The sequence below is a fragment of the Corvus cornix genome, chromosome 2 (assembly GCF_000738735.6).
Source record: "Corvus cornix cornix isolate S_Up_H32 chromosome 2, ASM73873v5, whole genome shotgun sequence".
Taxonomy (NCBI): Eukaryota; Metazoa; Chordata; class Aves; order Passeriformes; family Corvidae; genus Corvus; species Corvus cornix.
The window spans coordinates 33246426-33273265 of NC_046333.1; the positions used below are offsets into that span (position 1 = coordinate 33246426).

The 26840-nt window shown below is 36.6% G+C and overlaps 2 protein-coding genes across 2 annotated transcripts in view; one reads left to right on the forward strand and one right to left on the reverse strand.

Moving 5' to 3' along the window:
* Positions 1-137: 137 nt before the first annotated feature.
* Positions 138-26657, forward strand: NT5C3A (5'-nucleotidase, cytosolic IIIA). The gene is given in 11 exon segments (XM_010398741.3): positions 138-318; positions 320-359; positions 362-429; positions 21465-21563; positions 22007-22076; positions 22763-22809; positions 22958-23043; positions 23303-23392; positions 24630-24792; positions 25113-25313; positions 26045-26657. Coding segments are annotated over 11 exon segments (993 nt in total). The 5' UTR covers positions 138-291; the 3' UTR covers positions 26147-26657.
* The window catches only part of FKBP9 (FKBP prolyl isomerase 9), a 44692-nt gene continuing 24236 nt past the window's right edge, over positions 6385-26840 (reverse strand). Inside the window, exon 9 of the mRNA XM_039548228.1 lies at positions 6385-7253. Coding sequence (XP_039404162.1) covers positions 7237-7253 — 17 coding nt within the window. The 3' untranslated portion in view covers positions 6385-7236. The remainder of the gene's footprint in view (positions 7254-26840) is intronic.

Below are 26840 nucleotides of genomic sequence, written 5' to 3' on the forward strand. Positions count from 1 at the left end.
AACCCCACAACCCTAAACACGCAGACACACGTGCTTCTTCTTCAAAGCCCCTCACAGAAATCTCTTCCTCTCAAGGCGCCCAACTCCACACGCCCGTCCACCCTTTTCCTCCCCCTTTTCCCTGTGGTACGGCCGGCGAGGGGCCGGGACGGCGGGGCTCGTGCGGCGGCGGTCGTTGCCGATCCGGCGGTCGGTCAGTGGCGACCCGCTGGGGGTCCGGCTCCCTCACCCACACTGAGGGCGCAGCCGCGCTTCCCCGCAGCGGCTCCCGGCGCCCCGGGAACTACTACCATGGACAGGACCGCCGTGGCCAAGATGGGGAGCGGTGGCGAGCGCCAGCGTGTGCGCGCTGGTGGGCGGGGTGTGCTGGCGCAGTACATCTTCACCATGAAGAAGAAGACGGGTAAGAAGACCAAGATCATCGAGATGGTACGTGGTAAGAGGCCGAGAGCCCCTCGGCCCCCGGACGCACGCCCTTCTTGTCCGTCTTCTCCTGCGGCCGGCGGCTCCCCACGGCCGTCCCCGCGGAGCCAGGCGCATATCCCGGGGGGATGTCTGGAGGGGTAGAAGGGGGACCTTGGGCTCAGTTTGGGATTTCTGTACGGACAGGAGCTGGAGGCAGGAGCAGCTGTTCCACCTCAGCGTGACCCACTGGCACGGAAAGGGTGCGTGTGGAAAGGGTCTGCGCCGTCCTGCTCCGTCCTGTCCGGCCCATATGTACCTGTGGGATACATATCTACCCGTAGGATACATATGTACCCGTGGGTGTTGGTGGTAATTTACAAGCCTGCTTGTAATTTGTTTAAAAGAAAAATGGACATGCACACGCACGTGTTCAACCATCTGTTGAAACTGGGAAGCACAGTCTGTTCGCAGTTACTATAAAAGGAAGATGGAGCTCGCTCTCTCTTGCTGCCCTTGTTAAACTTGTTATTTAGGAAATCGTTTAAATATCTGCTTATAAATAACTGGATCGTAAAAGGTCTTAGTTTGGGCAACGTGCTGATTATGTGGAAGTCCTTCAAATTTTGTGATTTGGACACCACCGTACCGAAGAACTGAACTGAAATAGTCGAGGCACTTGATGTTAGCTAATGGCTATTTTGTGATCTCCCCTGATGAATTTTACTGAAAGGTCTGATGAATTTTTGTAATTACACGTGGAAGCAGATTTCAGGAAGAGCTAGGATTCTGTATGTAAATCGTGAGCTGCCTAAGTACTCACTTGGCCACACATTGCCATGCTTGCCAGTGGAATTCATGCCGTGCAGTTTGTGATAAAGTGGGTCTAAAGAATTCTACTGTGGGTTTTTGCTAATCGTAGGCATCACTTACTGTTGAAAAAAATTTTCTAGTCATCAGTCATGTCATCTGACAATTTGGAGGGGGGTGCTTTGCTTTTTAGTTTCTCCAAGTCCACTTCCAACAGCTTGTGGGAGAGCAGAAAGTTTGGATTGCCACTTTAGAGAGGTTTTAGATCTATTTCTGTGAAAGGGCTTTGGACTCTATAGTAGGATTTTACAAAACTCATTTGAAAATTTACGGTGGCATAACACTGGTTAACTATAAATTTTATTTTATTTTTTTAATTCTAGTACTCTAATACCAGAACTTACTTGTGAGTTATGTGGACAATAAAAGAACAACATCTAAAAGCTTGATGATATGAAAGGCAAATCCAATAGTTTCACTAACTCCTGCTCATAATACCTGATTTGAGCTGTAGTTCAGAAAGTACCTAATAATTGCTAAAAGGTATTTATATTAACTTTTGTACAATGTTTAAGAGGTGTTTTGGCTGGGAAGACTTGAATTTTGCCAAGATTTTGCCTTTGGTAAGGGAAAAAATCATTACATCAATGCTAAATTGATTTCTGGTAAGTGATTTTCTTAAGTACATACTTCAGATGACATTTTCAGAGCTATGTTCTTGGACACAAACCTATGATCCTAAGTAGATATTTCCAAAATTCCACTTTTATGGTTAGAGCTTTTCTCAGCTTTAAATTGCAAGGAAAAAATAAGCTTGTTGAAAGCATGTCCAATTTCTCATGCAGAAACATTTTATCAGTTGGATGCAACACGTTCATACTCAGAGAGTGAGCATTTCAGCTGATATTCAGGTTGGCTGCTTCCTCAGCTAGTTCCTTAGTTCTAACGATGCAAGTCTTCTTTCTTAAGTAGTATTTTCAGTGGACACATCTATTCGCTCTGCAATTTCTTTGAAATAAGTGAAATAGTTATCTAAACTTCATACCAAGGAGTTGAGTTTGTCAAGTATGGGCAAAAATGTGTACGTGTGTTTTACTTGAATATGCTGCATTCTGAAGAACTTTCTGAAATAGTTTTATCCACCAATGTAGATTTGATTCAATGTTTGTCATTTACAAGACACTGTATCGGTTTTGTTTTATGACAAGAGAGACCTTTCTTTGAGCTGTGGGGGAGAAGATGCTGTTTTCCAGTCTGTAACTTAGTGTAAGTTAGGATGGTGGTGAGGAACAACACTGCTTTATTGAAATGTATTTTTTCCAATGCCAGGCTGGTCTTCTGTGTTAAATTAAAATTATGGGATCGTTTTTGTATTTCAGCAGATTTTTTTGCTTCAAATTTTCTTTGGGGACCATTACACTTTAGTTTTATATCCACATTAGACTCAGAATTACCTTCATGTATAACATTTATCAAAAGCAGTAGGGAGCAGGCCTATTTACACCTTAGTTAGGTGAATGAAATATTCTTTTATTATAATTAGCTACAGCAGGTTTTTTTTCTTTGTCAAAATAAGATTAGATGAATATAAAACCCAAGTGTAAGTGAAAAAAAAAATACAACTGTCTTTAAGTGCTAAAAAGACTGGGACTTTTACAAATCAAATGGAACATCTATAACACAAGTTAATATCAAGGATTATGATGCCAAGAATGTTTAATGTGAAGAAAAGTGGAAAGGATTCTCAAGCATTGTGGGAAAGGGTAACCCTCTTTCCTTGTTGAATAATGAAATCAAGTAATTCTTAAATATCTAGCTCACATTTCAGTAGATGAATTCCTTAGCACACCAGTTATCCTGGTACACAAATTTAAGCTTAATGAAGACACCTTAAAATTACTCCATCTTATTTGATAGAAAAGGTTTAAATTTGTAATTAAAGTGTTAATATTGTGTCTTCATCGACCATGTGTAGTTTGCGAACAGGGAGTTTCCCTTAGGCACTTGTCAATGTAGACAGAGTTACTTCAGCTCCACTTCTGAAGTAGCAGAGGCATTAATAGTAATGTTCACATGAAGCTTCATTCTGTGTGGCAAGAAACAACCATCTCCCAAAGCCTTCTGTTATTACTTTTCACAGCCACGTTGCCAATTCTGTGAAACTGTGTGTTTCTACAGTCAGGTGAAAGCAAAAGTTAGCCACAATGTTGCTAAGTTTAATTTAAAGGATGGTTAATAATTCATAGATTCTCAGAGTAACTTTTTAGAAAATGTTTCCCGTCTATTTTAGGAAGAGATCAAATATTATCGTAACATTCAGTCTTTTGGATTTTTCAGGCCAGAGACAAGTTTGCAATTAAGTTGTGGATTCCTGTACAGCAAATAGTTGTATTGCCAATAGACTTCAACCTTTTATGAGCTCAGCAGAAAACAGGTGTTCACAAAGTAGAGCGAAAAACATTACCTAAATCTTTCAAAACACTCACTTGTAAGCAGTAGTCCATGTTAATTAAAATAGTTAACATAAGAAAAACTTCTTAGAGGAGTAACGGTATTTTTTGTTGTCTGTTTAATAAACAAACTTGTTGAAATCTTGGGGGTTTTTTCAGCAGTTTGTTCCTCACTCTTCGGTTTTGGAGTTTTTTATGGTATTTTGTTATTAGGATAAGAAACATAATAGAGCTGTTTGAAAACAGAATAGCAAAATACCTTAAACTGTGACTTCTGCTCTCACGTTTGTTTTCCAGAAAACTGGGCAAAGGGGTAGTTACATTTGTCTATTTCTCCAATCTGCCCCTCAAGGAAGATGCGTAATTACATGGAAAAGAGACTTTGTATCAAAGTTTAGCAACCACAAATTAACTTCAAAGCAGTTTCTTAGTTTACAGGAAACATTTCAACCCGTCAACTCTCTGGACAGTGTACCTTTTTTTGTGTTAGAGAAGGAAAGAAATGCACGAATTTTTGCAGTATTAGAGTTTACCTGGAGAGAAATAAGGAGTGAGTAAGAAGCAAGGTGACTGATTTATCTATTTCCCTAAGAAATAAAGAAACGTATTCTGTGAGTCTGACTTTAGAGGGTTTATGGGGGAGGGAGGGATGTATTTTTTCAATTATTATTATTTTCTTTTACCTGGCAGTCTCTAGTGAGACTGGGTTCTTGTTTTATGGGGCATAAGAGCATTTGTGCCACAGATGAAGGTACAACTGGCAGCAATCGCAATCACACAGCACTTCTTTATTCTTGTCTTGTTGCTGGTAGCTAGTTGTTATAGTAACTGTGACGTTACTCTGGCAGGTTGACCTCTCAGCAGAGTATAAAGCAGAGGAGTATGTAATGTGTAGCATACATATTCAGGAACCTAATTGGTTGGCATTTGCAACTCCTTTATATGTACTTATGCCTATACAAAGCTGAAGAAGGGTTTGAGTCTGAGTAAACTGGAATCACTAAAAGGGGAATGGAAGGAAAATGGACTCCCTTTAATGATACCTCTGCAGGACATTGTCACTGTCTGGATGTGCTTGAGAGCTATGCAGTGATATGATCCATGTGGGAATAATACCATTCAAAAAGAATGGTGCTGTGATATATGAACCTAAGTAGTGAAAAATGAAAGAACTGCTGAGACCTAATACCACTGCTACCTGTTAACATGTGACTGAGAGCCCTTACATTACTAGAGTATTAGAATAATTTTTAGAATATTGTTAACATTTTAAAACCAAGTTAAATTTGACATGAGTACTGGAGATGCCATATAACTATTTCTATAAACCTTGGTTTTTGTTTAGACTGTATTCCGCAGTAGAAAAATCAATTGACAGTGATAGACATCAATTACTAAAACAAGGTTGTTTTGCCCACAGGCTGTTTGCAGAGATAATGATAATATATGCCACCTAGATAATGCATAGTATCAGGCTGCCTAATGTAAACCACTGTGCATCATATAAATCATCTAGAATGTGGCTTGTAAAGCAAGTTTTCACAAGGCAGGAAAAACCCTAAGGACAATACATGTTGATGCAACTTGGATACTAGTAATAGTTTTTCATTCTCACTGTAAACTAATTCAGTGGGAAATTTAAGAAATTTGGATCCCAGGAGAATAAAAATCAACTGAACTCCATTTTTCCTCCTCTCACTGTCAAAAACGTCTACTATACAGATTATGTACCTACTGATATTCCACTTCATTTAGTATAGTTAGCTGATCCTACATTGAAGCTATGTTTCAGGAGCAGGTTTTAATTTTCTGAAATTGCTTCTGCCTGTGTTGGGTTTTTTTTTTTAATTCAGTAGGTCTTGAAACCTACATTCTTACAAGGGATGGGTATGGGAAGATTAATTGAATCTATAATTCTGCATTAGTTTCTTTAGAACTTATTTACCCAAGTTATAAGAGTTATCAAAAACATTCTGATGATCTATACCTGAAAACTGAGCTCCAAGTAGTCAATGTAGACATATCAGGATACAATATAGGTTTTAAGTATAGGCTCAGAAGAGCTTGTTTGCTGCTTTCTTTTATCTTTTGTATCAAGTCTTTCTCCAGGACAGAAGAGCAATCTTTCAATTACTGATTCTGCTCTGGAATATATTTACCTTTTAATAAATGCTTGGTATGTGTTAAGTTATATTTTTAAGTGATTTTTCTCCTGTTTGTGATAACTCATTTTTACCCGTTGAGCTATGATGGCATCTGTTCTATTAAACTCTTTTTATTGGTCTTTTTAAGACCAATAGCAAATACTGCGAGTCTTAAACATGTTACCTTTAACTGTCAAACAATATAAGCAGTAAATAAGGGTTTTTTTAGTTTTTAGTCTGAATACACATTGCAAATCTGTTCATATTATGAATTAAAGTCACATAGCATTCCAATCATACCGTTCAGTCTTGAGTTAACAAGAACTACCAGCTTTTGTAAAAAGTATGTAAATTGATCAATATAAGCATTGAAGAGACCCAAGGTATGGACCCATGCATTAATAAGTAGGAGAATACTACCCGTGAATTCAATAGCAATGGACGTGTAGATGTAAAAACATCACAATTTTTGTAAGTCTGGAAACTTGCAAAATGCCTGAACTTTTGAACTTCTTTCTTAAAAAAGAAAAAAAAAAACCACAAACAAAAAAACACACAAAAAAAAACCCCACCACAGCTTCCTTTTACCTTTTATTTTCACTTGCATGAATTACATAATATATGCAAAATACATATTCTTTTCTGTGTTGGCTAGTTCCAATTTACAGTAATAGCCTTCGAGCTATCAGCCTCCATTCTTCCCTCCATGAGTGTGTACACAGGTGTATTTTGTGCAAGTAAACAACAGTGTACTCTTCACCTACTACGAAGGGTTATTACTGGAGAGAGCTTAAGGAAAAGCACGAGAAGAGAAGCAGGCTGTTAGCTTTTATTGCTGTATTTTGGTGCGTTTGTCCGGGGGTAATTAATTTTCACGGTGTAAGTTTTGGCTGGTTGAGCTGCACCAGACGGCTCTGAGCAGCAGGTGGCGCTGGCGCGAACCGTGTCTGGGGCGGTGCGCGCTGCTTTGGAAGGAACCTGTCCCTTAAGGAATCTTGGCCCACAGCGAGTGGCTTTTCTCGGCCACTACCCCGCTGCGGTCAGACACGTACAGCTGAACTGCTCCTGCTGCACAGGGGCCCAGAGCAGCAGCCACGTCTGTGCTGCCTGCCAGAGGCTCAGCGCTGAAATTAAGCTAAGCACAACTGAGATGCAGGAATACCCCACAACTATTCTTCCTGGCTTCCTTTCCTAACCGCTGTGCAGGAACAGAAGGCCAGATAAGACTGGGCAAGAGAGTCGTTTATATTGTCGTGGAGGGTGTGTAAAATAAAAGTTAGGGCATGAAGTCTAACCAGCCTTCTTGCAGTCACGGTACTGTGCAGCAGCAGTTGATCTGCAGCAACTGCTTCTTCCTGGGGCACAGTCTTCATACAGCGCTTGACCAGTTGCTGGATGTCACTCTCTTTCTCCCATCCAAAAGCCATCAATCACCAGGGATCAGCTGCTGAAAAACATCAGAGAATTTACAATTGCAGTAGGCAAATTTTTAGTTCAATGTCTATCATGCAGCAGCTTGACTGGCAGTGTGCCATTAAGTTGGAATCTGTGACTGTTTTGTTAGTCAACTCTATGGTAAGTTATTTGTGTGGAGCTTCTGACTGTTCAAGAAAAAAAAAATCAGTGCTCATTAAAAGTCCACAGAATTTTTTTAATTTGGGTAATCATCAAGAGTGCTTTATATGAATGCCAAAAAAAAAAAAAGAAAAGAAAAGGCATTTTTGAGTACAAGTGGACATATGTTTAAGGCTGCAGCACACAGGTCAAAGACGACACCATTTCTGGTTTAAATACCAGAAGAAACTATATTATTTTCATTCATTAATGCCACAGAAGAATAGATAATTGCACTGACTTACCTCAGAAATAATTACAAAAATAATTTTAAATAACATTTCTCTAAGTTATAGAAATAATACCTATTGCTAGAATCAAATGTGGCTTCTACTTTCATATCTATCAATCTTTTTTTAAAATACTTATTTATTTAATTTGTTGCTTTATTTTATTTTTAAAGGGCTGGGCAAAGCCCAGACTTGGACACTGAAGATTCATTAAGTGTCTGAATACAGACTTTCAGACTTCCTGAGCTGTGTTTGCCACCAAGAAAATTCCTGTTCAAATGTACTTGTTCTTACTTGTTTCCCACTCGTTAACTGTAATTTCCTTCCTGCACCGTTATATAAAGATCTGTTTGTCTGCTCTGCAAATTGGATCACTGAAATAATCCGAATTTATTTGTGGTTTAGTTTTTTTTACCTAGGAGTTGTTTTGCTCCACCTTAATCTGACGGAATGAATACCACTGAAATGTTCCATTAACCTTATTCCCTTAAAGCTTTCCCTCTTTGTCAGAAACTTACTAGTTATCGGACTAAAAATGTAAATTTTTTCACTCAGCAGCTATTAACGCAACACTTACTATTATCAGCTGCATTTGCCTTTGCAACAAGTATCGCTGATGGTTAAGCCTCAGTTTGGTCTGCGTGTTCCCATGCAAAAATTGTACGTGAAACTGAAGGGTAGGAATTAGCCCAAAACAGTAGCAATATTGGTACTTTAGCAATAGTAGAGTGCAAAGAATAGTAGTGGTAGTATTATTACCAGGTGGTTTTGAATAGTTCCAGAAGGAAAGTACACAGAAATACGAGAAATAAGGAGCACCTAAATGCATCTTTGAATGGATCCAGCAGTGAGAAACACTCATAAAGCGATGAGACGTGGAGTCAGAACAATCCTTCACACCTCAAATCATGACGCGTCTGCCTGTTACCTTTAAGAGGAGTGTTTGGTAGCTGTATTTCATCTTTAAATGTAATGGAATTTTTTTTTTCAAGAACTTTAAAAAAGGGTTTGTAGTCAAAGAGGACCTAACAGTTAAAAACGTCATTAGTCTCAATGTGTAATTTAATTGGAATATTATATTAGCACTACATTCTCACATCAGAATTGTAGTGTCTGGTGTATTGTAGATTAAACTTTGTCCTGCTGACTTTGCTTTCAAACTGAGTCCCACAACTCCACTATTCAAGGGTCAGAGTTTATTTGATCTAGATACAACATTCTTAGGCTTAGTGAAAAAAAATCTAAGCAGATTTTTTTTTTCTTAGAAGCAGATAAGAGGAGAAGAGAATCAGCAGCAACTGCTTCAGTCCAACCTTGGCCTTAATGCAAATTCCATTCTAGATAGTGTTACACGGGAAGCTTCTAGGGAAACAAGCATTTAAGTTCTTTCAATGCATATGCATGTAGATATATACAGGATATTTAATTATAAAAAGAATACATGCAAATGTACACTTTGGGGAGAAAATAGTATAGCTCATCAAAAGTACCTTATTATGCAAGGTGAGCTTTTGCATACCTGATAGCTAATTAAGAATTTGTAAATATACCACAGTATATTTACATACTGCCAGTTCTTAGAATTCTACACTGTTTGCCTAGGTATTTTGAAGAAAGATTATTTGTATCAGCAGCCTCACTTGTAAGCATTCTCTAAGAAAGCGTTAGATTCCGTATAATATGAGAGGGAAATGGATCTTTCAGATAGGCAGGCTCCAACAGAGTCCATAGCAGTATTAAAGGAAAATGAGTACCACTCAAATTTAAAAATTCTTATTTGTCAAAAATGATTTTTCTGTATCTGTGTTCTCAGAAGAACTGGCAAGAAAAAGATAGGATGGAGTTAAAACTAAGATACTTGTGATTAAACTGAAACACTGTCATGAAAAGCAAATGATTCTCCCTGTGATCACATGTTACAAACAGGGAGTGTTGACTTGCCTTCCATGAAAAGTCTTACCTGTTACAGATAGAATCATCTGTCCTGCAGCGCTCTATAGCAGAGGCCCAAAACAGCATAGCAAAGGGTGGGTTGTCGTGAATGTTTTTCCTAGAATGATTTCTCTGCCTGCAGCAGCTTGTATTTCAGAGACAGTATCTGTAATTTAAGATGAGCTTTTTGTCATGTTATTACCCAGTACTATTTTAAGGCTGTGTAAATTCACAGTGTCACCAAAAAGGAATTCCACATTTTACTACTTCACCTAATTGTGTGACTTGTAGCTAATTCCTTTGATTTGTTTTGAGTCTACCTCCTCTTAATTTTAGTTGATGACCTCTACCTCTGACACTGGAAGAGACAGTGAACAATCTTTCCCTATTAACCTTTTCTAAGCCACCCTGTAATTTCCAGTTTAAGGAATTCTATTGATATTCAGTTGTTCATCGTGTGAATCTTTTCTCATGGCTCATTCATACTGCTCTTCTCAGGACCTTTTCTAGTTCTAGTCTATTCCCTGTAAGGTACAGAAACTAAAACTGCTTTTGGTATTTAAGCTACAAGTTCATAATGGATTTACAAAGATTTTATCGAGAAAGCACTGGTAAGAATAGGCATCAGTGAAATGTATGTATGAAGGCCAAGAAAAAAGCCTCCATTTTTCTTCTGCCCAGCAATGAAAGAGTGTCACATCTTGATTTCTTCTTTCAATCCTGATGCTTTAGAAGCTATTTTTTAAGTGTAATATGATAAATTTTATTGATCTGAACTTGCTTACATGTAGATTTCTTTTATTTTCTTTTTTTTTTTCCCCCAAGGGCAGGAGAGAAACAATGAAGATAAAAAACCCCATCATACTGAATTTGGCTAGATAGGTGTGGTGTTTCCAAGATACTCACTAGAACTGACTGAAGATCTCTTGATCATTTCCAGATAATCAATGATAACTAAACAATAGATAACTGTTTTTTTAGCCTGCCAGTTACAAAGGTTAATTCTCTCCACAGTGAAAGAATGGGAACTCAGCACAGGGATGAAGTGATTCCCCTAACATATAATCAGAGAAAGAGGATGCCTATCCTGAGCTGTATTCATTCATCCCAGAACGTACAGAACTGTATGTTTTGTATCTCCTGTGTTCTCTCAGACTAAATTCTTGCCTGAACTAGTAATTGTCAGACCCTATTTACTATTAGTTCTTCATATTCTTGGAAGATTCAAAATGTCTGTTGATTTATCACCAGTAGAAATCTCTTTAGAGGGATTTTGTAAGCACAAGAGGAAGCTGCATAAGGGACAACGATGCTGCAGTATCTTTTATTCTCTCATCAGAGAGATGTATTAAACACAAGAAGAATAAATGCTTAAGGAGTTGTTTTAGTGTGTGTGTTGACACTAATAAGTTTGTGTTCAATACAGCCATGAATGGTCAGACTATTAGATGATCACCGGTTTTCTCATGAACTGTAAAGAAAGATGGATCTCTGATCACATCCAGAAAATCTCTATTTAAAAAGTTGTTAAATATATCCTGTGATACCATTCAGGTTAATACCCTCACCTTCTTAGCATGTCTCTTCTCTGGATTTACTACAGTTTAATGGATTCAGTCTTTAATATGTTCTTAGAACTTTTCCATAACATGCTGTTCAAACTCTTTCTTTTTAGAATGCTTACACTCCTCACAAGTCATCTCTATGATAGACACAGACTTTCATATACAAATCATAGTTCTGTATTGCATCATACCAACTGTAAATATGGCTTACGTAGATTTTTACATTAAACCTGCACTGCAGAGATAAGTGGTATCCAAAATTCCTGCAAGGCAACCTTCTAAACCTTTATGTACCCCAGCTTCATCAAACTGACCATTGATCTTACTTTCCGTGTAATTGTCACAGATATTCTATATCCAGCTATTCCTGGAACCATTATGCTGCTCATTAACTCAGTTCACTAGGGCATGAATAATAATCATGTTTGAATACAGCTGGGTTGTATTGATTCCTTTCTTCTGCTTGGTCTTGGTACTTGAGTACCAAGGTTCAGATACCTTTCCGTGTCTCATGAGCTTATATCAAGTAGGCTGCTTTGGAAAATATGTACTAAGTAAACTTATTACAAAAGCAAAATTAGACAACAAATACAGTTCTTTAATGTTTAAAATTGATCCCTACAATAAAGCAAGGTATTGCTCAAGTAAAGTTGAGTAACGTACTAAATATATGGGGATATATTCAAAAGTTGTTCAGTTGTGGTAGGGTCACTAAACAGGAATAAAATTTAGTAAGCTCATAAAAAGACACTAGCTAATGTTTACATTGAAGACAGGATTCAATCACCTCTAAAGTTTGTAGGAAATATTCTAATGAGCTATGACCTCTTTCTCAATCTTTAAAAGTTTATGTCAGTTTAGTTGAAGTAGTCAATTTATTATTTTAAAAAAAGGTTCAGCTTACTTGCTTAGGCAGTTTACCTGTGCTGGGTTAATGTCTTTCCACAAATGGATGCAACTTAGGTCAGGGGTGTGTAAGGACTGGTAGAACCAGTTTTTCTTTGCTTTAGACTGAAACTTGCAGTGCTTCATATTCAAGAGCATCCTCTACAAACCAAGTTTACCTAACACACAAGCATATAAAGTTGAACCTTTTCCCAGTCTTATATAAGTGATAAATCATCTAGTGTTTTCATGTTGTTCATTTTTCCTCTCTCTCTTTTTCTGCGTAGAATATTCTGTAGTCAAGATATGGCCCTCAGCCAAAGAGAAAAGGTTAAAATAGAACCTATCTGTTGAAATAACTACACCTCTTCAGTTCATGGCTCTTAAAATATATTTGAATGACCTTCCACATTTCGAGAGTACAAATGTCATGCTGGAGTTTATTTATCTCTCTTTAAAAAATAAGTGTTAATTTTAATTCCTCTTTTACCAGGCATTAAATACTGTAAACAAAATGCTCAACAGACTCAAATCAGCAGTAACAAAATGTGGTTAGTAGGAGCTGTTGTAATTAAAGTGTTGTACACAAAGATTTCTTGGAGTTGCAAAGACAGTCTTGTTTTGTAGACACGAAGTTTCATATATGGCATTTTCATTAAAGTGAAAGTACACTGTTGATAAAGATAGAGTAGGTGTTTTTCTAAGAATTAGGTGTTGGCTGTATTAATGTTTACAGAAATTTTGCTCACGACATTTTCTAGGGCTTTCACTAAAACTGTAATCGTTCATGTAGAATGCTTTCCAATTAGTCTGGTATACCAAAAAACAGTCCATAAGAGTTGGACTTAATTTCTTTAACTCTTTTTTAATCTAAAAAAAAAAAAAAATTAATTTTTTTTAAAAAAAACCACTTCATTTTTGTTTCCCCAACTTTCTTAAAGAGAAGATAACTTTCTTTAGATTCTTGACAGCACTGGAATTAATTTTCTCACTGAATCACAGCTGAGAAGTACCAGAATAGCAACAGGCCAGCTCGCTGACCCACCAACTCCCAGCCTCATCTACGAGGTTCACAAGTCTCATTTATATATCAGTACCATTGTCACCTTTGAAATACATAAAAGCTCAAAGGCAGGTACTTGGCAAACTGAATATATCAAGTGATGTCTTACCCAAACTACATGATTCATCAAGCATGCATATTTTATTTCATTGTTCATAAGATTTTTTTTTAATTGGAAATCTAACAGTGACACAAGCTGCAGCTTTTTGTTGTGCAAATAATTCATATTTATTCAAGATACTGCACTATATATATGTTTCCCAAATATTATTATAAAAATATTAATGAAAAGCATGCTGACTATATTAAAATACTATAAAAGGTAACATTACCTGAATGTTACCTATTACAACAGCATACAAATGCTATAACACGTAGTTTACTGGTAGCTATGAATCCTGGCAATACCAATGCCAGGTAAGTTCAATTTACTGTATACAGACTTTGCAGGGATTATGTTATATTTTGAACATATCCTTCAAACTCTTTTGCTGCTTCAGGATACAGCAGACCTTAACATGTACATTTGGGGGATTCTTGGTCAATTCTAAGAGGATAAGTGTTGATTAAAGTTGCATGTTTTGTGTTAGCTGAAATACTCACTAGTTGTTTTGTTGGCTCAAAACAGAGAACACCTCTGAACACAAAATGAAAGTGCACATGTAGGTCAGATACACTGAGGAATCCTGATAAACTACATAGTGGCCTATGGTTGGAATGTGGACACAAAACATATGGATCTACTGTACCATTCAGAAAGTCTGTGGGGTTTTTTTTTTAATGTAGAATGCACACCCTCCTTAGAAGGTGAATTTCTAGAGTCATGCTATTGTGTGGGATTTTTATAGCATTAAAGGTTTTGTACATGCTACACTTGTAACCTGCCCTTGCTTCGGCTCTGACGATTGCACTTGTCACGTTGGTGGCCATGTATGAATTGGCCTGGTGTTGGTGGTTAGTCCTGGCATCCTGAAAGGGCGATCATAAACCTGAGGTTGAGCATGAGTTACAGGGTAATATAGAGAAGCTTGCACTGCTGCTATAGCAATAGTCACTTTCACATGACACAAGCATTTATAAAACTTCAAAGTGTAAAACACGATTAGGCAATAGTTCCTTCACCCCCTCACTCTAAAAAATATTTGTTTTTAATACACCTTCTGTGTCACCTAGTTATGGTCTTTGATCAGGCAGCATGCCTAATGATGAACTTCTGAAAGCATGTGGAGTTGCCTCATCTCCCAAGTATCCTGACAAACAAGGCTCCTTGATTTCCTGTTTCAGTATCACACAGATAATTGCAGCCAAAACAAAGGTTAATTAATTCATTTGCTCCTTCTACATGAATAAATGTGTGCTATGTAGTAAACATTAATGAGACCATGTCAATGAAGCTGTAAGAAATTTGGGGCACTATGCAACAGGAAATCCTAAAATACTTGGAAAGATTTTGTAAAAGGGCTAAAAAGTAACAAAGTAGTAAACTTCTGCTTTGAAAAGCAAGTGCCTTCCTCTGTTAGAGCAGCCCAAATTTGCCTGCTGCATCCATGAAAGCTGTTCATTCAGTGAAGGTCAAAGGTTTTATTGTTGGTGAACCAGCTGATCATCTGTAAGCCCGTCAGGCTGTACTGCTGAGCATAACAAACTGCTGTGCATTGCTGACGTGCGTCACAGGACCCTGGGTTTTGCACGGGGATTAGTCAGGCTGTATTTGGAAACGCCCTCAACTGCACCCTGTGCTGCTATATTAGTGTTTCTCAAGCAAGAGGAATTTTCTTTTGCTTCTGCAGCTGCTCCTGCAAACCCCCCTGGTAAGTGTGCGCAGCTTCTGTCAGCAGTATTGACTCTGTCTTCTTGCCTGTGTTTTTAAGACAAGGTTATGAGCTGAGGGCTTACTTACAGTTATTTACTGTGACTGTAAGAAAACCTAAAAAACTGTATTTTTAAATTTAAAATGTAGTAGCACAGAATAAGCAACAGCATCAAAGGAATAAGATACTGAGTGGTTTTCATTGAATAGGTTAATCCAACTTAAATGTTCCTCTACTTTTAAGTATGTATCAGAGTATTCTGAAGTGTTGGTATTTTCACAGTGATGTCGCTATGTACCATGCATGTTGGCTTTTATTTTATACAGCAGGAATAGAAAGATCACATAACATAGCAGACCAATTCTTAAAAGGATTTGGTTGGTTTTTGTTGGCAGCCTGCATGCAAGCCCTGCATCTCTGGACTCTGCTTGCCACCTATGCTGTTGCAGTAGGACAAAATCAAGGACAGAAGAATCAGGAGTGCCGTAAGCTCAACGCACAGGTACTCGCCTTTAAAAACACAACAGGAAACGCTGTTGTCATGTTTTCTGTGAAAGTGCTCTCTCCAGATTTTTAAATGGTTTTTTTTTTTTTCCCAAACTACGTATCAGGACACAGCACATTAAGTATAAAAAGATGTAAATAAATAAAGCAAACCAGGAAAAATTAATGTGCGTCCTATTCCATGTCTTAAAATAGCTTAGGCAGTGAACCCATTTCCACAGTTTATTTCATATAACCTGTGCTGGGTATCTACATGTACAGCATGTTATCAAGCAACTGTGAAGATACTCAAGTGTTCTGTTGTTTCATTCCCATAATAACACTTGCCTACTTACTTTTTAGCTAAGTAGTCCTAAGGCTATTTCTTGGCAGAACTACTAAAATAGTAATTTGGTAATTACTAGTTACTAAGGATTTATTACCATATTTGAGCTTGCATCACCTGAATATAAAATGTATTGTGGTTTTGGTAATTATAAATTAGTAAGTATTGTTCTGAGTTCAGGTTATGCTAGCAGAGTGCATGATAACTAGTGAAGTTCTCCTGACTACCTGCACATAATGGAGTGATTACACTCATGTTCAGTACCTTTTGCTGTTCCTGTCTAAAATATAAGCCTACTAACAGCTGGGGCAGCTAAGAGAAACCTCTGTTGCACTCATGGACCAGAATTCAAATTGTTTGAATTAAAGGCAGTCTTTCTTTACACATATATGAGCATAAAAATATGGAGGAAAAGATCTCCACACTGTCATTCTGTGGGTTTTGCTGTGGCTCCCCCACTTCTTGCAACTCAAATGTTGCAAGTAGCATAAGTTACATGGAGAAGCTTGCATGCTTTTCAGAAGTTTTTTGGAAGCTTTGTTTTCTAGAACAAGTAATGTTCTGTAATAGTAGAAAGAAAGAAAAAAAAGAAAAAGGAGTGGAAAATAATATGTAAATTAAGGAATGTGCTCCATTTCTTTATATTTTCACTAAACTGTTACTTTATTCCACCAAGAACACCAAAACCAATTTTCCGTAGCTTCTGGGTATCAAATTTCGCAGCTATCACTGCTGCCATGCCCTGCCTTTTTTGGTACATGTCCATAAGTGAATATATGTGATAGCTAGTGTTAGACCTTGAAATTGGGCATCTGCGGTTCCAAAAATAAATGTCATTTATTCTTGGTTTATACTCTCTTACCTGGAAGCTGTCACCATAGATTAGAATAAAATTTACAAATAATTTGCCCCTATGCAATTTATCACTTTGATTTGCATTTGCCTTGCTCAGAAATAAATGGATAGTTCCCTCTCCTTGCCAGCCCACCCTTGTGTGTTCTCTCTATCAAAAGATAATAGGTTTGAAACCTAGTCTAGTTTAAGGCAGGTTTACCAACAAAGTAGGAAAATAGAAATTGTGTTATACTTGAAATTCACATAGTGTCAATAGCATTACAGCTAGATCTTATTTATTGTCCTATCACTTTTATGACATTATGGTAATCTGAAATTTTGTGGAATATTTTTAATACATTTACAAGTGTGAGAACAGTTCTTACTATGATTCAGAATTACTGACATCTAACGAAGTACTCTGTCAATCATTGAGATTTATAGAGAAGTTCTCTTAAAATTTTGTCCACCCATAATCCAGGGTGTTTTCTTAGCAATGATTTGATTTTTGGGAGGCTTCCATACTAAATGAGACTTTTTATAAAATAAGAAAACTTGCTAGTTGCCAAGTAGTGTAGGCTTACAGGGTATCAGTATAAGAATACTCTGCTCCAGTTTTTTATGTCCTTTGTCAAAGCATTACTTAGCAGACTTATGATGACAACCTCCTACAGTTTGAGTTATTACTAGTAATATTTCAGGTTCTGTGTCTAGAGCTGATTGTGAAATAAGCCATATCTCTCTGTAGTTAAGATAGCAAGTAATTCATCAACTCATCCTTCCCTATTTAAAATTACTGACAGTGAGAACACAAGGTCACACAATTGTCCTTTACATGAAGTTTTTTATTTGACATTTTAAATTTTTCTTTCTATTTTTTGCTTTAGTCACAGGGACTTGTTTTACTGCGGGGAGGAAAATAACTGCTCTACCTCCAATACTCAGTAGATTGAAAAGTTCAGTATAATCCTAACTCCAGAACATGACATTACTCCTTGTGGACACAATCAGTTATTAATGTCCTGGGGTACCTAATTGGAAATGCCTACTATGGCAGCTGTAAATTCACTTAGATCACTGAAATGGATGACAGGTCTTATCACCAGCTCTTGTTTTATGATCAAATTGACACAGCATGCACTTAGATACACACTGCCTCACATACTAAGAAGACAACTTATGTATTAAGCAGCACCTGGATACATAAAAGCAGTTCTGTTTGCACTTCTGTTACTCAGTTGCATATAAGAAACTTCATTTCAAAACTAGAATCCAATATGGTATTTACAGCAAATACTTATCTTTATTTAACCCAACTACACAGATGCATGTCTCATGTACTAATAGATTTGTAATTTTCAGAACTATCCTTGTTGTAAATGACCCATTCTGTGGTTTGTAGGACTGGGGGATTTCCAAACCTGCGTGAATCCATTACTGTTCGTTCCTCAAGGTATGACCATGACATTGTTAGCTACAAAATAATTTCCTACATCCTTATTCCAGTTACCTGCTCTCACAAACCAGCAGATAATTTTTTCCTTTTCATAAATCCAACAAACTCAAGCTTTAAAATAATCTTTTTCAGTTTCGTTCTTCCTTCCCTCAAAGGCTCCTTAAAAATGTCAGAAACTAGAAACTAAAATGTGTTTATGGCCAGTGTATATGCCAACCACAAATTACCTTTGGGAGTTGTCATCTTTTAACATATGTTTTAAGACATACCAGCCTCTGAGCTATTCAATAGCACATATATGGCCTTGGTAAGAAAGCAAAACTCTTCTCACACTTTTATAACATGACAGAATATATAGGGGCATTTAAGTGATTTAACATGATGTACTTTCAGATGTCACAACGAATTATGAATTCCTTTTTCTCTGCTTATATAGTTTTAGTTCTGTATGTAGAAGCTCCTGGTTCTGAAAAGCTTCCTTGACTTTGTTAAGTGCTGTGGAGATTTTTGGTTGGCTGCTTCTCTGTGTGTGCTCATCCCAGTCAACTGGAGCATCAGAATTTTGGGAGGTTTATGTGCACAGCAAGTTGACTCCTAGAGTTTTCTTTAAAAGTAAATGGAAACACAAATTTTATCAAATTGACTGAACTTTTCACCCTTTGCTCTTTCATCTGTCTTATCAGTTCTTTCCAACTAGCTTTTCTCTTTCAACTGTGAAGAATTGCAAATACGCAACAATGAAACAACAGCTAAACTGGGCAGAAGTGTAAAACATTGGAGGAGACAGTTTGCCAGAAAATTGGTGGCTGCATTTTCAGTTTCATTTACACATTCATTAGACAGTTTACTTCTACTATAAGAATGATAAAGACTAAATAAAAGAATTGCTACTTAATGTTTAGTTGCAAATATTAATACAAGGAACTAGTGATGGGAAAAGTGGCTATTTTGACTGACCATATTTGTCTGAGGCTTTGTCAGGTGTCACATCTGTAACGTAGACTTGTTTTTTCCTATGAAAGTGTCTGTGAGACTGAAAATGTCTGGGTTGCTGCAGAACACTTTCCCCCAGCCCTAAATTAAAATACTCATCAACCAATTTGTGTGCAAAAATGAAAAATGTGTTAGAAATAAGTTAATCTTACAAACTGATCTTGAGTAGTTTACAACATCAAAGCAGGAAGCTTTCATCATACTTAAAATCTTAAGCAATGTCTTGTTTAACATGATCTACTGAAGTGTTTACCAAGAAGATTTTTCCTCGGGTTGTTTCAGAAACTTACGAAAGGGCTCAGTCTGAAATGAAACAGTACCAAACAATCCAATTTTCCTCATCCAGTCTCTTCCTCTGATCTCTCCATCTCCCCCGATCTGTTTAAATTAGTTCTATTAGGAAATCTGTTGATTAGTATCTGAGTAAACCAAACAATGATTGAACTACTTCTTAGAAAAGCATGCATTTAGATTTCATTTTGTTTAATTTTTGCATTCCAGATCTAAAAATACATATATAATTTGCTGAAAGTTAGAGGAATTAGTCAATTTACACTTAAAAAATTACCAAGCACAAAGTGCTTTGTGATTCATTATAAAGAATGTTGTATACCCAGAAAAAAAGTGGAAAGCTTACTCTTGTTTACCAGCACCATATAACATACAAAAGAAATACCATAAAACACCTTTCAAGAGTTACAGATTATTAATAATTTTTTTTTGTGAAGCTAGATGTGCTGCTAATTGTGAATAAAGAAATGCTTTGTAAAGGTGTATCTCAAAAGACTAGTGAATTCTTTAATGGATATTTTTCAGTAATTCTGTATCTTGTTAACACTCATTAGCTTTCTCAATGACTCCCGGCCTGGGAAATAGCTGAGAGCTGGAAGTCAATCCTAATGTACTTTTTGTGAATTTGCTGTGCTAAAAGAAGTAGTGGCAAGGCACTGCAACACCACAGGAAACTCAGGGATATTGGCTTAGGAGATACCACTTTTACAGAAAATGTCTTTGCTAAAGGATGGGAAAGGAAAACCTTAATTCTTTTAAACGAAGTGAAATTAATCCAGTTTATTTCTTTATGAGATTTTTAAAGCAAAGAAGTAGTGAATAGCCTGTTCAGGATAGAATTTTTGATAAGATACTCTGGTATAGGTGAAACTTTTTGAATGGGTGGAAAAACTTGGAAATTTATCAGAGACTTATTATTAGGATTCTAGAAGGATTTCTGTTTTCTGTTTTCAGTAGTCTCTTTGAGGATATCAGCCAGAAAGTAGCAATAAGCACAGTGGGGATTAGAATTATTTGTTACACTGAAAGATAGGAGCACTGTCATGGAAGAAAAGATACAATCCAGAAAGATTAAATGTAAAATTTAGCACTTTGCACAAATACCTGTTTCTGCCTAGGAGTCATTTTGAAGAATATTTGGTCATTACCAACTGAATTTGAATCATTCTCACCATATTACTGCTAACACGGGGCACGTATTTTAACATACATGCAAAGATGTTACCTGAAGACATGGGCCAAAGTGACCCTTCAGCGAGGCCTTGTCAGAGCAGAGCAGAAAGGTTATGCTCCCAGTCTAATGGATGCTGTGTTGGAAAAAGAGTATGGTTCAAGTGGATGGCCCAAGACAACATCAAGAAATACCAGAGATTTAAAAAACAGTATTCTGCAAAAGAAGATTGAAGAACACTGGGGTTTTTCATTCAGGAAGAGGGGGAAAATTTATCCAGTGAGCATCTGAGAAAAAGAATACTTTTCTCCAAAAAAAGTTTTGGGGTTTTTTTTCTTCTGTTACACAAAATTCAGCATTTATCATAGAATTCAAGAAGTATACTTCATCCAAAAGGAATATATAATATGATGTCATGTGTTACTTTAAAAGTGTGCAGTGAAATAGGTAATGGTAGCAACTGATGGACTGGCTAGGGAGCAGGGATTACTGTACAGCCTTGTTGTGTTGGAGCACTCAGCTGACATTCAGCATTCTCAAGGAAACAATGGATGTCTTCTTTACCTCTGTTGATACTTTAAGGGCATATTAATTGCAAAGAGAGTTAATTTTAAGATTTACCATCTCCTAGTGACATATTTGAATCACAAGATGATCCCGTATGTCCTGTTCCTACACATCTCCCTTATTTCCTACAAATAAAATTATCTTTTCGATGAGTGTCAACTTACTGAATAATGTGATATTAGGAAATGAAAACAGATGTTGAAAGTAAACAGAGCAGTATACAGTCATTGATTAATACATCCAGAGTATCTTCTGTTTCTTCTTACTCTTGTCTTTCTGTCCTGACCATGTCTTGATGTCACGTGAAACTGTTTGTAGATGCAGAGCTTCCAATCTGATGGATAGCAGGTGTTGCCTAGTAAGTTTTCCTCTGTAAGTGTATTTATGTATTTATGTCTATGTTCTTACTCTTCATAGATGCCAGAGTTTCAGAAGAAGACTGTCCATATTAAGGACCCAGGGAGAGTAGAGGAGATTATCTGTGGCCTCATCAAAGGTGGAGCTGCCAAACTTCAGGTAAAGGTGTAACCAGTTTGGAATAAAAGCAACTGTGGGATTGTTACTCTATGCCAAAAAATTTAAGCATATATATAAATATGTAATAGAATTCAACCTTCAAGAAGTCTCCAAAACTTAGACATGTTAACTCTTTTAACAGTCCTTGTTGATTCAACTGTAATTCAGCCAGACACTAGTTAAGTAAATGACATAAGCATAGAAGCTTAGTAATTTCAGGAAATATTCTCACCAAAGTAATGAGAAAAACAGTTTGGTTAGAAAAAATGTTATTCTTCTGGGATATGCTAGCTTCCATGACAATGGTTTAATAGAATAGGGAGGTTTCTGTGACACACATGGTACTCAGCTGCAGCTATTGTTGCTCATTCAGAATTTCTAGCCATTCTTTATTTTGTCCCTCCGTGTTGTAAGACAGTTTTGCTTTTTCTTTCCTTAAATAGATTATTACAGATTTTGATATGACATTAAGTAGATTTTCCTACAATGGAAAAAGATGTCCAACTTGTCATAGTGAGTACTTTTTTTTTTTAATACAGATTGATTTGTTCACTCCTTTTAGTTTAATTTTCTATTCAATTTATTCCCTAATGAGATTTTTATTGACTTGTTAGCTAACCTGCACATTCTACTGATGAAGTATTCTAGTGACTGTGTTTTTATGTGTATATTTATATTAATCAAAATCTGTGTGAATTAAATCAGATAAGTTTTCATTCACAATTAAAGCATTAAGTTTTGAACCCTCAGATGTTAGAGGCTAAATATGGTATGGTTGACTTTTATTTTTCAAGAGCCTATCATAGTCCTGACACCTGCAAGAACCAGATAGCAAACTCCTTAGAATTCTGGGCAATTTTATCCTTATGCTCTAGTCTTTTTGGAACAAACAAGGAGAAGTGGGAACTCTTAAACATACAGAATGCCTCAGGATGATTTCAGAAACAATTAAATCTCAAAAAACAGATACAAAAGCTTGTAACTGACCTTGTAATTCAGAGATGAAGGGAAGGGCATCTTTATACTTATGAAGAAAAATGTGCCTTTTGCTGGCTGCTGGTAAGAAAAGTTCTGAGGAAATATATTGGTATGTCACCAGACATTGTCATCTGTGCCATTTACAGTGTTGTAGAGCAAAGTAAAAGAAATGTACCATCTTGTTTAACTGTCTTTTTTTTTTTTTTTCACCCCTTCCCCAGACATCATTGATAACTCAAAGATCATCACAGACGAATGTCGGAAAAAGGTAAACAAAAAACCTGCAACCATTTGATTTGTTGTACAGACATCTGTCATTACTCCCTGACAAAAATATTATTTTGATTGCTTAGACTAAATGCTAAGTGTTATTTTATGAAATACATTAAACATCTGATGGGTTTTTTCCCCTTCAGTTATTGCAGCTGAAAGAAACCTATTATGCCATTGAAATTGATCCAGCTCTCACCATTGAAGAGAAATACCCCTACATGGTAGAATGGTAAGAGACACCTCCTGTGTTCAAATTGTACTAAGATTGGATATAATAAGTTTTCAAAAGCAAATTAATGCCAGTACTTAGCTCTTAGCTATCACATTAACTGAATTAATTTCTTCAAGTTTTGTACAAAACTGCTTCTGTTTTGCTGTTCACTTGAACGAGCAAGAATTACCCATACACGATGCTTTTCATCATGAAATTTAATGGAAGGTGAATCTTAGTAAGCAACATTCAACCCATTTTTTTGTTTATGTTCTAGGTACCATAAATCTCATGCACTACTCATTGAACAAGGCTTACAGAAGGACAAGTTTGCAGAAATTGTAAGGGAATCTGATGTTATGCTGAAGTAAGTTCCTTTTGATTTGAATGATATCAATCTGTTTCAGAGTATTTTCTGTAGATTCTTCCTGAGTGTTGGGGGGAGGAGAAAAAAAGAAAAGGGAAATTAAAAAACCCACACACGTTCCTGAGAATGTGACACCTTAACCTTGGACCACACTGAGCTCTCTGTGCTCCCACTTTATTGGTGTGTTGTATCTAAATGCAGAAAATAATCACACTGTATGAAGCAGAGATCTGGAACTTTTTTTAGTCCCATCTCTAGAAGCTTCATTTCTGAAGACTTTCATCCTCTGAAAATTTCACTGGTGATCCTTTTTTTTTTAAAAGCAATGTGGAGTTTAACTTAATTTTTTTGAGAAACAGTTGAGAAACATGTTTCATATGTTGTGTTAAATATTGTTCTTCCTCTATGGCTGAAGGCAAGTTTAAAAGACAGCAAAATCCTTGTTCAAAATGTGCTGTGGCTCCCATCTCTTTGAAACCCCTCTAAAACTGTCTGTAAATTTTGGACTACTGAAACAGGATGTTAGAACTTAAATTGTGGAAGTATTTGTTTATAACGCTGACTGAATCCTTATTTTCTGTACAACAGACAAGCACCCAGTCTCTGCCTGTTTGAAAGCCTAAGTCCATGTGCATTGAACCTCCATCCACAAGCTAAAACTTTCACAATACTTTTTTAAAATGTAAAATTCTACCAATCTATGTCTGTATGGAGAAAGCATATAGAGATAATATTATCTTGTTCCTGGAATACTGTATATAGGTTACTGAACACTAAAAAACTTCCAGGAAAGAGCAACAATATATTTTTCCAGGATTTAAAAACAAAATTTGTTTTATAGTAGTGACCCTATACAAAGTCACATATTTAAGCAAGGAAGATAGAAAGGAGATGTACAGCCTGATAGTAGCTAGAGTGAATTCTGCTAGCTGCTTGCTTGTTCTGGAGTACTTAGGGAGGGGGAAGTGTTTTTACATCTTTAAAACATTATTAGATGTTTTGGAGGGAAAAATTATACAGACCAAGACTAAATAGCTTGATGCAGCAGTTTCTTGCTAACATGCTTTGTGTTAGATTGATGGTTCTTGCTGACCTGAAAAGGTGAAGTAAAAGAAATGAAGTGCTCAAGAAATAGTAATTCTTTTCCAAAGATGATGTGATTGTCTCCTAAAAACTCAGACTTTTCTTGGCTTTCTTTATTTGAGATTTGATTTGTATTTTCATTCTTGTGTTGCAGAGAAGGGTATGAGAACTTCTTTGATAAGCTCAGTGAACATAATATTCCTGTGTTCATATTTTCTGCTGGGATTGGTGACATTCTTGAGGAAGTAATCCACCAGGCTGGGGTCTACCATTCGAATGTAAAAGTGGTTTCCAATTTCATGGATTTTGATGAAAATGTACGTATGAGATAACACATTCTTATCAAACATATTTGATAAATACCACAGTGTTTGTGGTATTTAGTAGCTATTTCTATACACTACAAGATACAGATATAGAGAGAGATGTAGATACCCCTCCAAGCAGGGAGAATCACTGTCTGCCTGCTCTTAACAGTGCTGTCACAGCCATTACATTACTCAACACTAAATTTATCTTGTTCATCATCACAGATTACGTAGTTCAATGTTGGCTCAACAGTATCACCTCTTTCATTATAGATTCTATCTTGCCTTAATGGTACCAAAAATAACTTCAGTGTTGCTTTTTTCAATAGGGAATATTAAAAGGATTTAAAGGAGAATTGATTCACGTTTACAACAAACATGATGGTGCCTTGAAGAACACAGAGTACTTCAAACAGCTAAAAGACAACAGCAATATCATACTGCTGGGTGATTCTCAAGGAGACTTGAGTATGGCAGATGGAGTAGCAAATGTTGAGCACATTCTTAAGATTGGCTATCTCAATGATAAAGTAAGTAGCCCTACATAATCTTGTAAGCTTTGAATGAAGCACTGGCAGTTAGAAACAGGTTCATTATAATACTGTTCAGATATCAAACCAAGTACTTAGCCCATATTTGGTTTGAAATTTCAGACATTTTTCAAGAATTTTTTTCTAACCCATGAGCTCAAAACCACAAGTATATATTGCCTTGGTTTTTGTACAGAACTACTCCCAAACAGGTATTTCCTAGAGAAGTAAAATTCAGAGGCTATAAAAATTAATTCTTTTAAATTCCTATGGCTCCTCCTCCTTTCAGTACTGGATTGATAATTGAGAAAAATTATAATCTCCCAAATAACAAATCCAGGCAGTCTCTCCTCTTTTCTTTTTATTTTTTGTGGTTTTTAACTGACACTCAATTATTTGCAAAGTTATAATGAACAGCCGTTTGCACTGAGGAGAGAGAAAACTTCAGTTTTATATTTCTCCCTGCCCTTCCAGAAGTAGTTCTTCTTTCAGTACCTCTGTGTGTGAGATCCTGGAATAAACATGAGGTATTATATCCTGGAATGCACTTTAGGTCAGGCCACTCCTACTCTGTCCTCCTGCAGAATTCACTTGTAGGAGTGATACATTATTTGCATGGCTTATTCCCAGAATCTGGTGGAAAGATTGGGCAATATTTTAATGACAAAAACTCTTTCAATAATTAATTCTATAACTAAGGGGGTCTTTCTCTTTATCCCTTCTGCAATTAGGTAGATGAGCTTTTGGAAAAATACATGGACTCTTATGATATTGTCTTGGTGAAAGATGAATCCCTGGATGTTGCCAACTCCATTCTACAGAAAATCCTGTAAATTGCAGTCTCAAGTCACTCCATTCCTTCCAGGAGGCAACTGGACAGAAGAGCACACATGTGCTATCTTAGATGTGCTTATTACTCATTGATGGAACTGTTTAATTTAATTTAAAACTTTTATCTTCATTTTGGTATTATGGAATATATATGGTATCAATTGTCAACTACAAGCTCCTTTTACTGCTCTTACACTGTTCTTTATCGTCTCACACTCCTGTTATAACGAGATCTAGATTGGATTTATAGATGTGATAAACTGCTGCTGATGGGATACTGTGGTTCATTGTCCTTTTTAATCAGGCATTTCAGAGGAGCATTTTAGAAAACGTTGCTATTTTGTAAAATTGAAGGTGTAAATGCTCTGTAAAGAGATTGTGCGTTTGTGTTGCCTTTTCAAAGACATTTCAGTCTCAGCTGTACTTTGAAAGATCTTACTCATATTCTACATTCTTTCACACAAGTTTTTCATACATATATTTTTCTTCAGTAAAAATGCTTTTATTCACCCAGTTCAGGCAAAGTGTTTCTTCTTCATATTTTTCTGTCATTGCAAAACATTCTCTATCCTTACTCTTCCCTTATCCTCTGTCAAATGGGAAAAATGTTTTAAGCTAGTGTGTCTGAGATAAAATTTCTCATCTTTGTAACAACAGATAGTTTCACAAGGTAATGGTCCACAGCCTGCCTGCAAT